The sequence below is a fragment of the Oncorhynchus mykiss genome, chromosome 30 (assembly GCF_057628025.1).
Source record: "Oncorhynchus mykiss isolate SJ-2025 chromosome 30, ASM5762802v1, whole genome shotgun sequence".
Classification (NCBI taxonomy): Eukaryota; Metazoa; Chordata; class Actinopteri; order Salmoniformes; family Salmonidae; genus Oncorhynchus; species Oncorhynchus mykiss.
The window spans coordinates 25,921,014-25,942,507 of NC_143051.1; the positions used below are offsets into that span (position 1 = coordinate 25,921,014).

Consider the following 21,494-nt stretch of genomic DNA (forward strand, 5'->3'; position numbering starts at 1 on the left):
TTATCTAAACTTGTAATAATTGCCTAATACCAACCGGGCACGCAGGGCATGTGCACAGGGGCCCTGACTTCCATGGGGCCCCATTGATTTTGTTAGTCACTCTCACTCAGATATCATTTTTATTTATTTTTATTTCACCTTAATTTAACCAGGTAAGCTAGTTGAGAACAAGATCTAATTTACAGCTGGCATAAGTCATGGCAAAATGTGTAGAATTGCAGGAAATTAGCTTTAAAACTGCAACGTTTTCTCTACGCCCCATGGCAAAATATGTAGAATTACAGGAAAACCTTTAAAAGACAATTGTTTATCTCTACCGTCAACAGGGGGGCACAAAAAAAATTGACCCACCACCAAATCTCGCTTAGGGTCCACAAAAGGATAGACGAAGGTGGTTCGAAATGTGGCTTGAAATATCTGATTCCATGTGCTTTTTGACTGTTCAGACTGCAGGAAAATGAACCGATTCAAATCGGATATACAAAAGAATAGGATTTGAGTCACTTCAATCTGAGAAGCCATGTGAATACAGGCCCTGAACTCTAGGGACAGCAACACCCTGTCAACCATCGTCATCATTCACGACTTGATTGGTATCAGTTGTGTTAGTTAGTGCTTGCTGGAACAAAAATCCTTCACCCACACCAGCATTGGTTTCGTCAAACATTCATGTGTGGCAGGGTATCAGAATATTTTCTCCCTCATCAAATACAATTGGACACTCATTGTTCTTTGTATTGACTGGAGAGTTTATACTTCAGATTAGGAGTGTGGTTCCCTTGAAGAAACCACTGTCTAATTCTTAATCACTTTCTATTGTTTTCTTTAGCTTATGTTGCTGGTGAAGAACAGTATGAGGATGTATGAACTTGTATGATGTATGAATTTTGCCATTGGCATTTAGTGTAGAAAGCTGCATTCGTTTGTTGAAAAGAGGGGCCGATGATAGATGCATGGACAGAGAATATAAAGTTACCCAACTGAAGCATTTTGAAGAAGGTCAAGGAATGCCGTCAATTGGGGCTTACACCATCTGTGTAGAATATACTGAGGACGACTATGATCATATCGATAAACTCAGACCTCAACAACAATGGCCGCCATGTGTCTCTGGATGAACTGGGCTGTATTCAGTAGTCGGATTCTGTTGCTAAACATTTTGTCTATCGCAAAACGTTTTGCAACGGAAAAACGTTTACCATTTACTCTAGGAACCAAACAGCACAAAAGGAACATTTTCCGTTTGGAGGAAGACGTTTTGCAATGGAATCTGACTAATGAATACACCCGTTTTTAGGTCACAGAACAAAATGGCTCTCAGAATTCAAAAGCCCTCATGATCTCAATTCTCTTTATGCAACCCTCAGATTCTATGGTCTACTCAAACAAGTTGGGGTTCTCACAAGTTCCAGATAATAATGTCATCACCAGGGGGATTCGTGTTGAATAAATTAATGTGTAAAATTGTATTTCAGAATGTAGTGATACTCCATATTTAGAGCACACGATTGAGTATAATGACACCAAGGTGTTGTCTGTATCATGTACAGTTGAATCAGAAGTTTACATACACCTTAGCAAAATACATTTACACTCAGTTTTTCCCAATTCCTGACATTTAATTCTAGTAAAAATGCCCTGTAATAGGTCAGTTAGGATCACTACTTTATTTTAAGAATGTGAAATGTCAGAATAATAGTAGAGAATTATGTATTTCAGCTTTTTTTTCTTTCATCACATTCCCAGTGGGAATGTTTACATATTAATTGAGTTTACATACTAATTGAGTGTATTTGGTAGCATTGTCTTTAAATTGTTTAACTTGGGTCAAACATTTTGGGTAGACTTCCACAAGCTTCTCACAATAAGTTGGGTGAATTTTGGCCCATTCCTCCTGACAGAGCTGGTGTAACTGAGTCAGGTTTGTAGGCCTCCTTGCTTACACACGCTTTTTGAGTTCTGGCCACAAATTTTCTATAGGATTGAGGTCAGGGCTTTGTGATGGCCACTCCAAAACCTTGACTTTGTTGTCCTTAAGCCATTTTGCCACAACTATGGAAGTATTCTTGGGGTCATTGTCCATTTGGAAGACCCATTTGCGACCAAACTTTAACTTCCAGACTGATGTCTTGAGATGCTGTCTGGATATATCCACATAATATTCCTGAGTCATGATGCCTTCTATTTTGTGAAGTGCACCAGTCCCTCCTGCAGCAAAGCACCCCCACAACATGATGCCGCCACCCCCTCACTTCACAGTTGGGATGGTGTTCTTCGGCTTACAAGCCTCCCCCTTTTTCCTCCAAACATAACAATGGTCATTATGTGTAAACAGTTCCATTTATGTTTCATCAGACTATAGATTTCTCCAAAAAGTATGATCTTTGTCCCCATGTGCAGTTGCAAACCATAGTCTGGCTATTTTATGGCGGTTTTGGAGCAGTGGCTTCTTCCTTGCGGAGTAGCCTTTCAGGTTGTCGATATAGGACTTGTTTTACTGTGGATATAGATACTTTTATACCCGTTTCCTCCAGCATCTTCACAAGGTCCTTTGCTGCTGTTCTGGGATTGATTTGCACTCTTCGCACCAAAATATGTCAATCTCTAGGAGACAGAACGCATCTCCTTCCTGTGCAGTATGACGGCTGCGTGGTCCCATGGTGTTTATACTTGCGTACTATTGTTTGTACAGATGAACTTGGTACCTTCAGGCGTTTGGAAATTGCTCCCAAGGATGAAGCAGACTTGTGGAGGTCTACAATTATTTTTCTGAGGTTTTGGCTGATTCCTTTTGATCTTCCCATGATGTCAAGCAAAGAGGCACTGACTTTGAAGGTAGGCCTTGAAATACATCCACAGGTACACCTCCAATTGACTCAAATTATGTCAATTAGCCTATGAGAAGCTTCTAAAACCATGACATCATTTTCTGGAATTTTCGAAGCTGTTTAAAGTTACAGTCAACTTAATGTATGTAAATTCTGACCTACTGGAATTGTGATACAGTGAATTATAAGTGAAATAATCTGTCTGTAAACAATTGTTGGAAAAATTACTTGTGTCATGCACACAGTAGATGTCCTAATCGACTTGACAAAACTATAGTTTGTTAACAAGAAATTTGTGGAGTGGTTGAAAAACAAGTTTTAATGACTCCAACCTAAGTGTATGTAAAATTCTAACTTCAACTGTAAGTTCACAGATCATTGGTCTTACAGAGGGAACGTATAGGCCTAAAATGGCCTCTTTTATCATGTTTATCTATTTTATTGTCTTTGATACAATACATGTAAAAAGCATATCAAACATCCTAACTCACGGTAAGTTCCTATTTTTGAGAATTGCCTGAACAATCTGAGAAATTGCCCCTGTCTACTCATTTGCCAGCCCAATTACTATAGATAGATTTTTCAGTTGATTAAGGAATCTGTAAGTAGCTGCTACAGATGACTTCTTAACTACTCTAACAACATAACATCAAGTATCAAGTGCAAACAAGTCCAACTGGGGTAAATGGACCATGTTTTAATGCTGATGCTTCTCCCTTCTGATGTGGAATAATCAGGGAAAGAGGTGATTTACACATTTGACTGTCCAGGATTTATCAACACGCATGAAGATTATTTATAGGTGAATGTGTGTGTGTCTTCCACTTATTACAGTATACGGTTGTTTTTAATATAAAAATGTAATTCTGAACTTTAAACCTCAGTTAGAATGTGAGCTATTTACATTGCTAAATTATTAAACGCATCAGCAGCTGATTAGTCCAGATGATGGATTGAAGACACCCATGGACATATCACCGTCGACGGTGTTGAGTTACAGTCTAACAAAAGGGTGTACCTGATTCTTCAGACACGCCCTGTTGCTGCTTGGATAGCGTCGAAGGAAACTACGCGTAGTTCAACAACGTTTTCAAGTAACTTGTTGACAATTTGGAGTTTTCTTCGTTTAATTAGGACTGGGGTATTCGTTCTAAACTGAAATGGGAGCGTGTATGGCATTGTGTTCAATCGCTAGCTGTGTAAGTATAAATTATTGAACTTCCTATTTGTCATTTTGCTCACTTTGTTAGAGTGAGAGTGTGCAACGACGTTTGTTTTTGGGTCCTTATGTAAACACAGACACTGTTTTCCCAGTATATTCTAATATGTTATGTTGATCTGACGTGGTTTTAAATACTTTCTTTTGAAAACAGACACTTGTTTTGTCGGACAATTAACATGGTTTTATTTGCTGAAGAAGTCAGCAGTTTCATGTTAGGCTAATTTCCTGTTTCTATGCAGTTTCAGTGCGTCACGCTGTCCCCTCCCACCCCAAATCATCTGCGTGACTGAAATGATTCCTTTTCATATTCGATTCCATGTTGCGGGCGAATTCAATAATAATGTTTAGTATATTTGTTAGTCACTGAACGTTTTCTAAGCCTGCTTGAGCAATAGAACGTGAATTTCATCCAATTTTGGGGACCCCCACACCACTAAAATGACCATGCAGAGAGTGTTAGGCCTATTGACCCTTTCTATTGAAGAGTTTATACCACATTCTTACGTCACCATAAAGCCCTGTGTCTGTTTTACCTACAATGGCTACACCCTTTGAGAAAAAGCTTGTAACTACTGCTCCACTTTATGGCCTACCCTGGTGCATACAGCCTGCATTTGGAAAGAATTCAGACCCTTGACATGGTCCACATTTTGTTACTTTACAGCCTTATTCTAAAATTGATTTTTTTTAAATAATCTCAATCTACCCACAATACCCCATAATGACAAAGTGAAAACATGTTTTTAGAAATTTTAGCAAATGTATTCAAAATTTTAAAAAAACATACCTTATTTACATAATTATTCAGACCCTTTGCTATGAGACTTGAGCTCAGGTGCATCCTATTCCCATTGATCATCCTTGAGATGTTTCTACAACTTGATTGGAGTCCACCTGTGATACATTCAATTGATTTGACATGTTTTGGAAAGGCATACACCTGTCTATATAAGGTCCCACAGTTGACAGTGCTTAAGGTCCCACAGTTGACAGCTCTGAGACAAGATTGTGTCGAGGCACAGATCTGGGGAAAGGTAACAAAACATTTCTTCAGCAATGAAGGTCCCCAAGAACACAGTGGCCTCCATCATTCTTAAATGTAAGAAGTTTGGAACCACCAAGACTCTTCCTAGAGCTGTTTTTCAGGGACTGGGAGACCAGTCAGGATCGCCGGGGAAAGATGGACGGAGTAAAGTACAGAAAACCTTGATGAAAACCTGCTGCAGAGTGCTCAGGACCTCAGACTGGGGGTGACGGTTCAACTTCCAACAGGACAACAACCCTGACCACACAGCCAAGACAATGCAGGAGTGGCTTCGGGTCAATTTTTATGTCCTTGAGTGACCCAGCCAGACCCCATACTTAAACCCAATCGAACATCTTTGGAGAGACCTGAAAATAACTGTGCACCGACACTCCCCATCCAACTTGACGGAGCTTGAGAAGAATGGGAGAAACTCCCCAAATACAAGCTTGTAGCGTCATCCCCAAGAAGACTCCGCTGTAATCGCTGCTAAAGGTGTTGTAACAAAGTACTGAGTAAAGGGTCTGAATACTTATGTAAATGTGAGATTTCAGTTTTTTATATTATATAAATTTCAAAAAACCTGCTTTTTTGCTTTGTCATTGTGTATGTTGAAATGGGGGGAATAATACATTTCTGAATGCACTGTAACATGCAATCATTTAATGAAGGATGGCTGATCCTTCCCAGCTACCACATAATAGGCTTCCCTGTGCTTGACTAAACTATGCTTCACACATCTCTGGGCTGATCCAGCTTATACCTCTAGTTCACACAGCATCTCTTGACTTGACAGTCTTCATGAATCATCAGAGAGCAGTGAGATGCCTCCCAAGGAGCATTGTCCTTCTGTGACCTCATACAACACATACACACCACTGGGGTCTTCCTCAATTCATCAGTCCTGATTGCTCCAGTTCCTCTCCACGCTTCTTCTTAAAACACATTGGAAAGGGACCTTGGATCTCCACCAATATGTTATGAGGGAAAACAAGGAATCATGAGAAAGAGCATGCATCAGACGGCTGTGTTAGTGTTCATTGCTGTACTGTAATTGTATGATGCAATGATGCAACGCAATGGTTGCCGTGACAATTTGTTTTGTTTTTTAAAGCTTATCAAATTGTCACTTTACAGTGAAACGCTTGCTTAAGAACCTTTCCCAACGATGCAGAGTTTTATATTATTAAATAGTAACCAACACTAGGAATACAATACACAGGAATGGAGCTGTATAAAGGGAATAACGGGCAGTGGCGCACAGTAGATTTGTTGCAAACACACAAACCATGCATGTATTTGCCAGATTATCTCTCTGGCACACCCAAAATTTGACTTGTCTGCAATCTATCTAGGCATCATGTCTGTGTGGCTCCGCTCCCTGTCTGCTGTCAGGATGCTGTCCCTCCACCTACAACTCCACTGTGTCCCGGCTGGCCTTCTCCTTCCTGCTGCTGCTGGGGTCCCTGGTCTCTGTCATCATGATCCTACCTGGCATGGAGGCTCAGCTCAAGAAGGTAACACCACATAACACAACCCTGGTCTTGGTTGCTTGATGAGGAGCATTGCCTGAAACCTACACATTTGTGTTAGCTCCCTGAACTAGTGCCAAGGTTTTAGCTCAGTGGGTTAACACAGACTTGTGGCTTGCAGGAGACTGGTTCTTACCCAGTTGGTGTCACAAGTTGGTGTAGAAGGCCCTGTGGTTGACAACTTTTTGACCTGTGTTACGTAGATTGTTGGTTCAATTCTTACTATGTTTCTTCACTGATCTATCAGATACCTGGGTTCTGTGTTGGTGGAACTTCCATAACCATACCAGGCATTGAAAACAAGGTGAACTGTGATGTCATCGTGGGCTACAAGTCTGTGTACCGCATGTGCTTTGCCATGGCCTGCTTCTTCTTCCTGTTCTCCATCATCATGATCCGTGTTCGCAGCAGCAAGGACCCCCGAGCCTCACTACAGAACGGGTATGTAGCAGACTTTTATTGTAGTGGATAGTGATCTTTGGGAATACATTGCCCTCTGCTGGCCAGTCCAGGGCAGTGAAGCATCTCCCCCACACCCTTATTTGTTTACATACCAGTATAAAATATTGCATTCTTGTTTGTATCCTGGCAAGGAAACAAAACACGAAGCGGATATAACTTCTTTAGGAAAGAAACACTGTTGGAAACAAACATTGTGGTGTCATCCAGAGTCACATTTATTTATTTTACAAGCTATAGCACAATGTTTTACATACAGCAGGAGCAAATAGGTTGGCCTGCTAAATTCATTTTTTTAGCCATGGAAAAAAACTTTGCGATATTGCCCTATAAAATATGACCAGTATTTTATTAATGGCGTACAGACACATGACTTGTTTTTTGTATGAAGTGATGTATTGAATGAATGCTTGTGGCTTTGTCCTCTCAGATTCTGGTTCTTCAAGTTCCTTATACTGGTGGGAATAACTGTAGGAGCCTTCTTCATTCCAGATGGGACATTCAACACAGGTATACTCTATTATATTACTTCAATGTTAAATAGCTTCCTCAACACTAATAACCAGTGGCAATTTTAACTAAAATATTGGTGGGGAAAACGCAATCGACGACGCTCGTGCATCAAAACTACGACACTGGCTACACACAGAATCATAAAACACGGGACGAGATGTTAACTGTCCATTGTGCCAATAGATGGAATGCACTCGCATGAGATTTGCCGTGATGTTGACAGAGTGGCATGGGAGGTTTATTTCTTAGACTGGGTTAAGATGTCAATTTTGGGACACATCCTCAGTAGTGTGCCTTCGAATCAGTGGGTCTTTTGGCCTTTAATCACTAAACACCCTCATCAAAGGTGGCCAGCTAAAGGGTGATCAAGCCTTAGCTTGTGTCCCATGCCCAATTAAGATGTCCCACGGGACTATGCAAGGCAGGGGCGTCCTCTTCCCTGATCCAGCCCTACAGCTGACCGCATACCTCATATGCCCTCCTCAAGTTGGAGGGATCTGAATTGGGTTCTCAGGTGGGGGTGGGGGGTCATGAAGTTATAGCCCAGCAAGGGTCCTTCCGTTTGATCCAGATCCACTGGCTGCCTCTTTCAGCTGCTTGAGAAACTGCTCTGACGGTCTGCCGCAGAGCCTGTCCATCGATTCCAAGTTCTTTCAGCAACCTGATGGTGGAAGAAGCCACGAATACTCTGCATCCCACTTCAACTGGCCAGACTTCTGCATTCCAGCCACGCTGAGTTGCGTCTGCTGCCAACTCTGTGTAACGCAGTTTCTTACGCTCGTAGGCCTCTTCAACAGAGTTTTCCCACGGGACTGTGAGCTCTATGATGTACATAGCCTTTTGTGAAGGGGACCAGAGTACCATGTCTGGCTTAAGGTTGGTAGAAGCAATCTCAGGTGGAAGAATTAGTTGCTGGCCAATATTGACAAGCATCTTCCAGTCCCGGGCCATGGCTAGGTGTCCAGTTTCTGGCTTCGTAGGAGGATACTTGGGCCTTTTCTGTCCCTCCCGGATGAATGTTGTTGTTTTGACGGGATTGCTTGTTTTTGGAGGTAATGAATTGGTTGCACTCCTCTTGGTCTCAAGTGCTGCAGCCAGGCTCTTGAGGACCTGATTGTGCCTCCAGATGTAGCGGCCTTGTGAGAGGCTGGTCTTGCAACCTGTCATTATATGCCTGAGAGTCGCTGGAGCTGGGCAGAGGGGGCAGGTCGGGTCCTCGCCATACCATTGATGTAGATTTTTTGGTGATGGAAGCACATCATAAACAGCTCTTATGATGAAGCTGATGTTGCTTGCCTCCATTTGCCAAAGCTCACTCCAGTTGATCTTTCTCCTCTCCAGGCCTTCCCACCGCGTCCATTGCCCTTGTTTAGCAAGAGAGACAGCCTTTGCACTTCTTGCAGTCTCCTCCTGTCTGCACACCTCCTCGACCACCAGCTTCCTGCGTTCAGATGTTGTTGCCTTATGGAACGTTGGTTTGCTTGCTGCCAGGCCAAAGCCTCCTCTTCCATGCTGGATATTCCCCACAATGTCTTGGTGTCTCAGGGCTGATGTTGCTTGCTGCACAGCCTTGGATGATGTCCATTTCCGTCCAATGCACTAATAACCAATCCCAGAAATTAGTTTGGCGTTAAAACATTTGGGTTATTAACAGTTTAAGGCTACTTCCCTTATCTTTAGCTTATATTGCACGAAAGACCACAGTAATCGAGCATACTTTTTACAAAGTAAACTTAGCTAGTAATCGGTCTGCAATATTGCAACACTGCGTGTGTCTGCCTGTTACGAAGGGGCCTGGTTAACAATATGCAACATTTGCATAAGGGAATGCTATTCCCTTCATCTATTGTACAGTTATATCAAAGATGTATAACTCTTCTTCTACATGTGGTTCCATGTGTATTAGTTTGCCATCAAACATCAACAATAAGACATAGTCTATAGGATATTATAGCTAGCCTACCTTAAAATAGATGGTAGCCACTGCTTCATGATCCACCACCAACCACATAATGATCAAATCAAATTTATTTATATAGCCCTTCGTACATCAGCTGATATCTCAAAGTGCTGTACAGAAACCCAGCCTAAAACCCCAAACAGCAAGCAATGCAGGTGTAGAAGCACAGTGGCTAGGAAAAACTCCCTAGAAAGGCCAAAACCTAGGAAGAAACCTAGAGAGGAACCAGGCTATGTGGGGTGGCCAGTCCTCTTCTGATAAGTTTGAAAATGATTTGCTAGGAGATAGCAAAGTTAGTTGACATTAGAGGTCGACCGATTTAGGATTTTTCAACACCGATTATTGGAGGACCAAAAAAGCTGATACCAATTAATCGGACAATAAATACATTTTTACAAATTATTTAATTGAATTTATTTGTAATAATGACAATTACAATTACTGAATGAACACTTATTTTAACTTAGTATAATACATCAATAAAATCAATTTAGCCTCCAAATAAATAATGAAACATGTCAATTTGGTTTAAGTAATGCAAAAACAAAGTGTTGGGGGAGAAAGTAAAAGTGCAATATGTGCCATGTAAAAAAGCTAACGTTTAAGTTCCTTGCTCAGAACATGAGAACACATGAAAGCTGGTGGTTCCTTTTAACATGTCTTCAATATTCCCAGGTAAGAAGTTTTAGGTTGTAGTTATTACAGGAATTATAGGACTATTTCCCTCTATACCATCTGTATTTCATATACCTTTGACTATTGGATGTTCTTATAGGCACTTTAGTATTGCCAGTGTAACAGTATAGCTTCCATCCCTCTCCTCGCTCGAACCAGGAACACATCGACAACAGCCATCCTTGAAGCAGCGTTACCCATGCAGAGCAAGGTGTGATTATGATTGTTTTTTACAAGATAAGTTTAATGCTAGCTAGCAACTTACCTTGGCTTACTGCATTCGCGTAACAGGCAGGCTCCTCGTGGAGTGCAATGTAATCAGGTGGTTAGAGCGTTGGACTAGTTAACTATAAGGTTGCAAGATTGAATCCCCGAGCTGACAAGGTAATCTGTCGTTCTGCCCCTGAACAAGGCAGTTAACCCAGTGTTCCTAGGCCGTCATTGAAAATAAGAATGTGTTCTTAACTGACTTGCCTAGTTAAATAAAGATTAAATAAAGGTGTAAAAAAATAAATAATAATCTTCCAAATCGGTGTCCAAAAATACAGATTTCCGATTGTTATGAAAACTTGAAATCAGCCCTAATTAATCGGCCATTCCGATTAATCGGTCGACCTCTAGTTGACATATTTCACCTAGCTTGAAGACATGGTAAACAACTAGCTAGCTATGACATTGACACATCAGTCCAATCAAAATTACACAGCATAAAACCTTGCTTTATCTGTGGCCAATAGCATTGAGCTTTCATGGGTGGGCACTTCTACTGTAAACCAATGGAGCACTGAATAAGGGCTTCTGATGGCTCGCTCTCCCAGTAGATGCTGCGGTCAGGTAGTGTCCCCATGAGTGGACATACCCTCAGCCAAACACGCGCAACCAGAGAAGTTCAACAACGCCTGCGCTCTGTACTTTCTTTGTCTGACCCTCCACCACAGAAAGCACTGAGCAAGGCTGGAACAGTTACATTTTGGGGTTGCATTTTGGGGCTGCCTGACTCAACAAAAATGTACCAATACAATGGGAAAGCGACCACATACTTTATTAGATCAAGCTTCTTTAAAAAAATAATTTAAATTGTTTGCTAACTGATATGATATATTATTGTGACATGAAATAACAGAATTGCATGCAAATCTCCTGGATATTGGTGGGCGCGGCCCAAGTGACGCATCGCCACTGCCAATGACGTGTAGTCAATTATGGTAAATGAATCACCCATTGCACATTTAGTCTTAACAACTCACCGTGTGTTCCAGTGTGGTTCTACTTTGGCGTAGTGGGTTCCTTCATCTTCATCATCATCCAACTGATCCTGCTGGTGGATTTTTCTCACACCTGGAACCAGTCCTGGCTGGAGAATGCTGAGGATGGAAACAGCAAGTGCTGGTTTGCAGGTACTGATTGTTAATACAGTCTGCTAATTTTAAATTAGTGTTGTCTACCTCCATTTAAGTTTACTTTTTGTCAATGTTTTCTCCAGGTTTGGGGTCAGTTCTATTTTTATTCAGTCAGTTCAGGAAGTAAACTGACATTTCCCTGAGTTCCTGACAAATATTGCTATTTCAGTTTAATTCCTGAATTGAAGACAAATTGACCCTGGTTTTCTAGTGCAAATGAAAAATAATTTAATGTGATATTCTTATGTTTCCCCTCCCACAGCTCTCCTGTCGTTCACGGTGCTACACTATGCCCTGGCCTTCTCTGCTGTGGTCTTGTTCTATGTCTATTACACCACGGGAGATGACTGCACTGAACACAAGATCTTCATTAGCCTTAACTTAATCTTTTGCATCATCATCTCCATTGTTGCCATCCTGCCCAAAGTTCAGGTGAGGTTTCAGTCTCGAAAGATCGAAACATGCACACTGAAAGTTCCCACAGTTTTTTATAGAGTACAATGTTTCTTTGAGGAACAAGACTGAAACAGCCTGCACTCCTTGAAATACATACACATACTGAAGTTCATTCTGGAGTGTAAATATTAGCAATGTTTGCAATTATCAAAGATCATCAAAATGTTAACTACAATATTTAACTGAGTTATAGATCTGTTATTCTCATTGAAAGCACAATTAAGTGGTAGATCTGTTCTATCTGCGCTATTTCTATGCTTAAGTTTAGTTTTTGTCTTTTGATTTTGTACACCCGTTTCAAACAGCTGAAAATACAATATTTTTGGTCATGGAAATTATATTTCACAGCTGTAGTGATACAAGGATTTTCTACACAATGACTGCTTGTATTGTCACACAGAAATTAGGCAAACTGTTTGAACTTTAGCAACCAGGAAATGGTCGTGCAATATCTGCATATTGCACCTGTGAACAATGTGTTCATGTGAATGTTGAACAGTTAGACTAATGTGTCATGTCTGTCTTGTTTATTTACTTATGTATTTTTTTTCCCCCAGGAGGCCCAGCCTAGCTCAGGCCTGCTCCAGGCCTCCCTCATTTCCCTCTACACCATGTATGTCACATGGTCTGCCATGACCAACAACCCCAGTAAGTTTCATCATGACCATACTGATGACCCTGTTCAGAATCATGGTTCACAATGCTCGTAACCCTGACTCACATGGCTGCATACTGACTCATGGAATTCATGTAATGCGAAGTCTGCAACAAAGACTGTGAAGAAGCATATTTTACCTGAAATGAGTTGCAACCAAAAATCACGAGAGCAAAAAATAGATGTGACTCTCGTTTTAAAAGCATAACATTTTGGCCTTCATCGGTATGGCAGTATTATCTTTCTTCCTACAGACCGTAAGTGTAACCCCAGCCTGCTGAGTCTGGTCAACAACACCCCCAGCCCTACACCTGCCCCAGGACAAGAGGTCCAGTGGTGGGATGCACAGGGCATCATAGGACTGGTCATCTTCTTCTTCTGCACACTGTACGCCAGGTATGACATCACAACCTAGAGTAAGGTTCTCTCCAATCCTGGGGACCCACAGGCAGTGGTGGAAAAGGTACCCAAAAGCCATACTTGAGTAAAAGTAAAGATACCTTTCAGGAAAACGACTCATTTAGAAGATAGTCACTCATTAGACTTTTACTCGAGTAATAGTCTAAAAGTACATTTTAATATCAGCTACTTTAAGTATGAAATGTTAGCGCCATAAATCCGAAAAGCAAAAACAGACAGATCTTTTATTTGGTTTTAGCTTTTCTGGAAGGTAAGTCTTACGGATGCAAAAAGTGCTCAGATAACACTTAAAAAGACATCTCTTACAGACAAAATATAGCCACTAAACATAAGCAGTTACAATCAGTCACTTTGCTTGAGAATTTTTTTTGTATAGAACCCTATAGTTCGTTTTTTTTAAGGTAACTCAAAGTACATGTACAGATCTGCACACAACCTCACTGTAGGAATATGAGGACATCACCACTGATGGAACTGGATTCGAAATCAGTGTGTCAGGTCATACCTTTAACATGAACACCTATGACTTGTGAATTTTAAATGTGACAAAACGCATAAGGCATCCATCCCTTTCCTTGGGCTTGCTAGCATTAAGGTGTCATTACTTGAAGTTTAATTTGCAGTTCATCTTCAGTAAAATATGTTTTTCAAAGTTTCTGGAATCTAGCCCTGCTCTCATTGGGCTGAAAACAAATCCTGCAATGCTGAACAGCCTTTCACATGCAGTTGAGGCAGGCAAGAGTGTGTTCAACCTCAGACTGCTGGGAAGGACTTGAGCAACTCCCTATGATCAGCTGAACAGGCCAGGTATCTGTCCAGCTGTTTGGAGCTTAATTGTGCTTGAGATGTCTTCATGGCACCAGTTAATCAGAAGGACCATCACCTAGCTGCAGGGTTCTTCCATGTGGTCCTTGATGTAGTACATTCCTGAAATACAAGGAAGATGACAATAGAAATCATGCAGTTATGTTTTTTGTGAGCCTACATTAATCCATCCCCCATCTATATAAATCGAGCAACAAGGCGAAGTAGGCTGCCCATTGGACTGAACTTGAAAGTCAGGATTGTAGTTTAAATGGCTGCTTCTCAAATCTATGATGTGTCAAAATGTACACTATACAAAAGTTGTTTAGGAATAAAATATTGTTAATGAACCACATTTTGTTTTAACCATTCTGATGGTGGCGTCATCCTTCGTCCAAGTTGTGAATTTGGGGAAAAGGATTGCAGCTGCGATCAGCTCAGGTTCTTGAAAAGTGGCTGACGTGCTTCGTCAGTCCCAGTTATAGCGCATCCACCAGAGGCTTACAGTACTTCAGGGACAACTTGATTCGGTCAAGTTTTGTGATCAGCAAGTTGATAGCTGGAAGTAGCCACCCTACCTGGACATTGCTTTCAGCCTGAAGGATGTTGATGGCCTTTGCCCCTGGGCTCATGGTGGAAGCATACTCTGTGGGGAAGGTGACTTCAGCTGGGTTGAACCTGCGGAAGAAAAAAAAATACTACTGTTTCCCAACCTACAAAGGGGACCACTAACAATTTCACCTGATTTAACAACTGTAATCAATGGCTGGATGAGTAGTTGACTAAATGATAGTGTATGGCAACAATATGTGAAACGGTTATTATTCCCCAAGCAAAGGGTCAGGAAATACTGCAACCTATTTATGATATTCAAGACCTTACATTATAAAATACAATCCTTACTTACATTGGAACCTTGAACTCTGTGCAGAGAACTGACGGCAACCTCTCCTTTGACGATCCTCAGTCTTTCTACAACCATGAACCAGGAGTTCCACCTTGTAGCATTCGGGCTTCGCTGCTGGAGGTCGCAAGTATCTTCATTGGTTTTGGCTGCAAGTGTAGATCTCCTGCATTTGTTCCAAAGTGCTTGGCACTTGCCAAATGTTGAACAGAACACTTTATTTTGTAAGCCTCACTGGATGTTGCTTTCGGAGCATTGCCTGTAGAGCCTTAGTGGAGTAGGTGGCAAGCACAACACTGGTGCTTCGGCAGCTGGTACTTTCAACCATCTACATTCAGGATTGTTGCCACATCAATCTCCTCTTGTTCCTTTTCACCATCGTCCTGGCTAGCTGCCAGTGCTTCGACTGCCTCGTTGTTTTCACCTTCTCCAAAAACTTGTAAAGCTTTGAATAAGGTTGTCTGTTCTCACAAAGACTATCTTACTCTGGGTTTCGAACTCAGAATGGATGTCATTTAGGGCGCCTGCCAACACGTCAAAGGTGTGCGATCCTCTCAACTGTTTACAGGCCAGGGCTGCAGAGCATCTGAGACTGTCAGGGTCTATCCAATGGGCTGTAACACCAATGAAGCTCCGTCTTCTTGCAGACCAGCAGTCGGTGGTGGTGGCGTTGTGGTCAACTCCTCTCATGCCCTCAGTCACCTTAATTAATCCTGGAGTGCAGTGTGGGCCTTTAATGGTTCTTGTTCTACTACAGCGAATAGTTGGAGCCCTTGGACCATATACTTCACTACAGCTTTGTCGATGGATTTGAGACGCTGCCTTCAATAATGTGCTCTGCTTGATGGTGGCGGGAGTGTGAGGCATGTTCTCTTCAATGTGTTTGCTGTCAGTTCTCTAAAAATCTTAAGATGGTGTATGTGCTTTCTCTGAAAAAAAAAAAAATAATAATAATAATAATAATAATAATAATAAAATACAGTTACTTAACTAGGTAACTCCCATCACCAAATACTTAAGGTATAGGATCCTAATTTTAACGCTATAAACAACATTAGATAAGTGAGTTTGACCAATGAATATTACAATGTTCATTGATCTAGCTAAAATAAGTCTACAGTAATTAGCTAGGTGAGAAGAACAACTTTATCAACTAACACAAGGAATAACATTTCTAGCTAAACTAGTGAGTGTTAGCTAACATTGGAAACCTAACGTTAGCTAGCTTGACCAGGAGTGTTTTAGAGAAAAGGGTATTTAGCTTGACTAACGTTACATGCTGACCACACCGCTCACGTCGCGTGCTCGAGCGTTGCAAAATAAATGTAAAAATCTGTTATTCAATTATTGCGCCAACGAGCGTCTGCGTTGCCATCTCCTCATTGGTTTTACCCACATGGGTGACTGAAAGACAAACGAGGTTGGTGGCGGTAATGCACTTCATTTATGAAAGTTGCCAATGGCAATGTAAAGGGAAGGAAGAGAGATGACTAGAAATTATTTGGTTGCCGGTTTTATGTTGATTAATTGGCAGAGTAGAGGACTTTGCATTTCAGGTGAAATAACAACTCAATGTTTATATCCCAGGACAAATTATCTAGAAAGTGCAAGCTAACTAGTGAAATTGCCATAAATGTTTAATGCTTTTCGAACTGTCCCCAAGTTCGGAGTTTGTTTTGATCATTAAACCTGCATGTCGTGTTTGGTGTGGGGCGACAAAATGTATGTATGCATGATGGCGCATGCTCGCAGCCGGTTTGGGTTCGGTGTTAGCTGATGGAAATGTGACCAGATTCGGACTAGTGTAGCACTCCGTATTTTCAACATTGTTTAAGAAATATTACCATTACCAACAGTGCTCTTGTGATCAAGCCATCAATGTTTTGTGATTATTGGTGTTGTAAAAATGTTAGCTAATGGGTTAGCAATTAGCATGTTTGACATTTTAGTGGAAATACTACAACTATCAGCATTTTGATAGCAACATTAGCAAATCTGTTAGCTATATTTCAGAGGTAAAAGGTTCGCTATTAAATGTGTGGTATGTCGCGCAGTCGAATTTTACGATATACAGCGTGTCCTACAAAAATGTGTATACATATTACCTTTTTGAAAACTCAATTTACATAAATTGCAATAAAAATCGGTGGTCAGCTAGCTAGAAGGGTGTCTTTAGTCGCAAAACTTAGTTATTTTCCAGTCCATTTAAATGTTGCGCTCAAGTTTACTTAGTCCTCCAACCGCTAGTGTGTCCAAAGTTGGGGGCTGTGCGTTATTTGGGGGGAATTGGCTATGTCAGTTCGATTTGCGTTAATGTCAGTTAACAAAGCTTCCCAAATCTGGGCACATTTTTAGCCAGCTAAAGTAGGTAGTTAAACTATTTAGGTATAGGATTAGCTAGCATCTAGCTAACTAACACTGCTTGTTGCATTAGCAAACATGGGCTAGTTAGTTTTTAGCAAGCTAACGGCGGCGATTTCTTCGACGCTAGTATTTCCTGAACTTTTGGTAAACCTAACAGACATTTCATCTGATGGAATGAAGGGTTCATCCTGAGAAAATAAAACATTTATTTTAGATACAGCCAAGGGTGTTTGTCCTCCGGAACTGAAACCGGCTGCACGCGTGCATAAATATATTTTGTCCCCCCACACCAAACGCGATCACGACACGCAGGTTAAAATATCAAAACAAACTCTAAACCAATTATATTAATTTGGGGACATGTCGAAAAGCATTAAACAAATATGGCAATTTAGCTAGCTAGCTTGCACATGCTAGCTCATTTGTCCTATTTAGCTAGCTTGCTGTTGCTAGCTAATTTGTCCTGGGATATAAACATTGAGTTGTGCATTTCAGGTGAAATAACAAGGTCCTCTACTCCGCCAATTAATCCACACATAAAACGGTCAACCAAATCATTTCTAGTCATCTCTCCTCCTAGGCTTTTTATTCTCTTGACTTTATATTGCGATTAGCAACTTTCATAAATTAGGTGCATTATCACCACCGACCTCGTCTTTGTCACTCACGTGGGTATAACAAATAAGATGGCACGTGGGTACCTGCTTCAATAAACCAATGAGGAGATTGGAGAGGCAGGACTTGCAGCACGATCTGCTTCAGAAATAGAACTGACTTCTATTTTAGCCCTTGGCAATGCAGACGCTCGTTGGTGCGTGCAGTAATTGAATAATATAGATTCCTAAATGTATTTTGCGACATGAGCGGTGTAGTCAGGTGGTAAAGCGATGTCGGACATGATTGAGTAGATTACTGTTTTGCGAGTGACAGCCTCCCAGTGGGTGGGGTTTATACTTAAGGGCCCTTGGGTTTGCCCAAACATATGAGGATTGGCTCAACTCTGCTTGTTTGTCGTCGCCTGCTGCCTAGCTAAACGAGTTCACCCATCAGTGCGCCGACTCACCGACATTGCTTGTCTTTTTTTTTTTTTCTCCAACATTGTTCGTTTTTTAATTTCTTCCAGCTTCAGGTTGATTTGAATTTGTAGCAAGTAATGAAGGTGTCGGGAAATGTATCGGCGTGAAAGTATACATTTTCTTTTGAAAATGTAGTGAAGTAAAAGTCGACAAATATAAATTGTACAGTACAGATATACCCTAAACTACTTAAGTACAGTAACAAAGTAGAAATACTTTGTTACTTTACACAACTACCCACAGGACTGGACCGGGTACTCTTCGTAGCAGCCCAGACCAGAGACACCTGATCAAAGTACCGTGCTAGATTAAGCCTGTGGATCCCCAGGACTGAATTTGAGAAACACTGGTTCAGAGCTCTTTCAAATGAGATCCAGACCCTTTGAGCCTGTCCACATCACTTACTTTTTTTCCTGACTGGTTTCCTGCTCTTTCCCTCTTCTCGCCTGCAGCATCCGTTCGTCCAACAACACCCAGGTGAACAGGCTGATGCAGACAGAGGAGGACCAGGGTCTGGCTGCAGACGACCACGAGGCGGCCATGGGGGAGGACGGGGTCAGACGGGCTGTGGACAATGAGGAAGATGCGGTCACCTACTCTTACTCCTTCTTCCACTTCAGCCTGTGCCTGGCCTCCCTATACATCATGATGACACTCACCAACTGGTACCAGTAAGTAGCTCTGGTTTTCTTTGGTTATATGTGATGGGAGAGGTATGTGTACAGGTATAACTGCGGTGATTCACATTGTTTAAGACCTGGATACATGCGTCAGCTCCCCAATTTAATGCCAGGGCTTTAGGTCAGCAGGCTTACAGTCTTGTGGTACTCAGACAACCTGATTTTCAAACCAACACAGTCTACTATGTGGTTTTGAGATGGTAAATAAAATGTGATTGATCCTGATTTCTCCCCAGACCTGACGCAGACTACCAGGCCATGCAGAGCAGTATGCCAGCAGTGTGGGTGAAGATTAGCTCTAGCTGGATAGGCTTGGCTCTCTACCTCTGGACCTTGGTAGCTCCTGTCATCCTCTCTAACCGAGACTTCAACTAAAGGCATACACCTTCCATCCAGAGCTGTCCCAAATGGTACCTCTATTCCTAAGTAGGAATAGGGTAGGTGTCTTTTCAGATTTGCTTTACTGTTTGGCATGTTATGAGTCACACTACTGGGTAAAAACATTTTCATTGTGCTGCTTGAAGAAGGGGACCACTGTCGTTTTTTTTATGTCCAGGCTTGTCTCATTGACTAGACATAACATATTAAACAAGAATCTGGGACACTCAAATGAGTATGATAGGCAGCGTTTGGTATGGTTACATAAAACCGGTTACTTAAGGCAAAAACGAAAGGAGGGTGGTTGGCTGGGTGGGTGAATCATCACGGACAATTTTAGATAATTGGCAACTTTGTGACAACTTAATTCTGTTTAGCTACTTTGCAAGTACTTAGCATGCTAGCTACCTTTTAACCTTAATCCTTAAGCATCTAGATGGTCATACCAAGGATCATTTAGCAACTTGATTTAGAATTTTAGGACCCCTTTCGGTATACATAAAATAATGATATCAAGCTTTAATTATTTGAATCAGGTGTGTAGTGCTTGGGCAAAACCCAAAACGTGCACCCCTTGGGATCCCGAGGACCGAGTTTGGGAAACTCTGGTGTAGAGAATCATTGTAACATCTAAACCCTTGTGAAATATACCTTTTTTCCATAACCAAAAATATTGTATTTTCAGCTGTTTGAAGATGGTGTACAAAACCGAAAGTAACACACACAAATGAAACTTCAGAATGGGAAACATAGAAAAGTGACAGATCTATACCACACTTCTATCTGAATTTGGCCCGGTAGCCCAAAAAGTTACACATTGCATATTTCCATAAATGTTTTTACTAGTATCGGGCTACCTTCAGACGAGGCTTCTTGGCATCCTAGAGCAACGTTTTCGTGAGGAACGATTTATTTTATTTATTTATTTTCCCCAAGGATGTCTCATGGTCTGGCAAACACCTCTAGCTTGGCCACCTTCCACCACAAATGCGGAAGGCTGCCATTGGTGGATTGAGACTCAGCCCACGCAAACAAAACGTATCTTTTACAGACAGCTTTGATGGTGTTTTTTGTTGTTGAAATCATTATGCTAACTACATTTCCGCGGGGGTGCGGCTGTCGACTCTAGGGGGTAACTACTAGCCTAGCCAACGTTAGCCGCCTAGCTAACGTTAGTCGCAATAAATTAGAATTTTTAACATTGCATATTGTACAAATTACAATTGGAAACGTACACATTCATATCATACGAAATGGAATATTTCACATACACAAATTAATACCTACCATACCAAACATCATACTAATTTCTGTTTTCCGTTTACTATTTTAAGTCTACCTATGAGTCCAGGTTGTTGTTAGCCATGAGGTTGGTTTTATCATTCTGTTTTTTTTATATACATGCATACAAAAAATTTTGCTTGGTTTGACGCTTAACATATCTGGTCAGCGACTCTACTAAAACGTAAAAGTGCCTTTTTAAACCTACAGATTTGCTACACAATAAACTAGCTTTATATTCAAATGTGTATATGTTTTGTCATACCTTAACAGATTTGTATCTCTAATGCCTCTCCTTATGTTTAAATGTAATAAATCTGATCATCTCTGAAATGTCGTTCTGTTATTTTAAGCATTCATGGTATCCTGTAGGTGGGACTGTTGCCAATCAAATTACTGTATTTCTGCGAGATTCTCTTTGAGATTAGTTCTATGCACCTCTTTCATATAAGTAGAAAGTGCCCTTAGTACTTCTTTTGGGACATATTTTAAGAATTGTGTCTCTGCCATTCTCCCTCAAAAGTGAAAAATGTTAGCTCAATTCGCCAGGACCACCAATGCATAATGTAAAATAATTTTAATCCATAGAGACGTGAAGGAGAAGCTCGTCGGATGTTGATCTCTTCTCGGCTGGGTCCTCATTTGTTACGAATTAAATGGCATTTCCCATGTAATGGCTGCAGCAACTTTAATCAAGTGCTTTACTCTGTTCAACACTACTCCTACTTCATTCTGTCCGCGGGACATTCCAGCACAGGAGAAGTAAAGGAAACAGACCAAAAATGTGTCATCACATGATGTCATCAGTCTAAGCCAACAGGGATTCCAGATCCTCCCATAGCCTCTGGCTTCATTCCATCACC

General features: G+C 41.3%; 1 protein-coding gene across 1 annotated transcript; it reads left to right on the forward strand.

Moving 5' to 3' along the window:
- The first annotated feature begins 3,771 nt into the window (after positions 1–3,771).
- Positions 3,772–20,964, forward strand: serinc2 (serine incorporator 2). The gene is made up of 10 exons (XM_021560271.3): positions 3,772–4,027; positions 6,430–6,591; positions 6,854–7,047; positions 7,496–7,575; positions 11,473–11,610; positions 11,876–12,045; positions 12,627–12,717; positions 12,979–13,120; positions 18,745–18,963; positions 19,209–20,964. The coding sequence occupies exons 1-10, from the start codon at positions 3,989–3,991 to the stop codon at positions 19,345–19,347; spliced, it is 1,374 nt and encodes a 457-aa protein (XP_021415946.2). The 5' UTR covers positions 3,772–3,988; the 3' UTR covers positions 19,348–20,964.
- Positions 20,965–21,494: the final 530 nt, after the last annotated feature.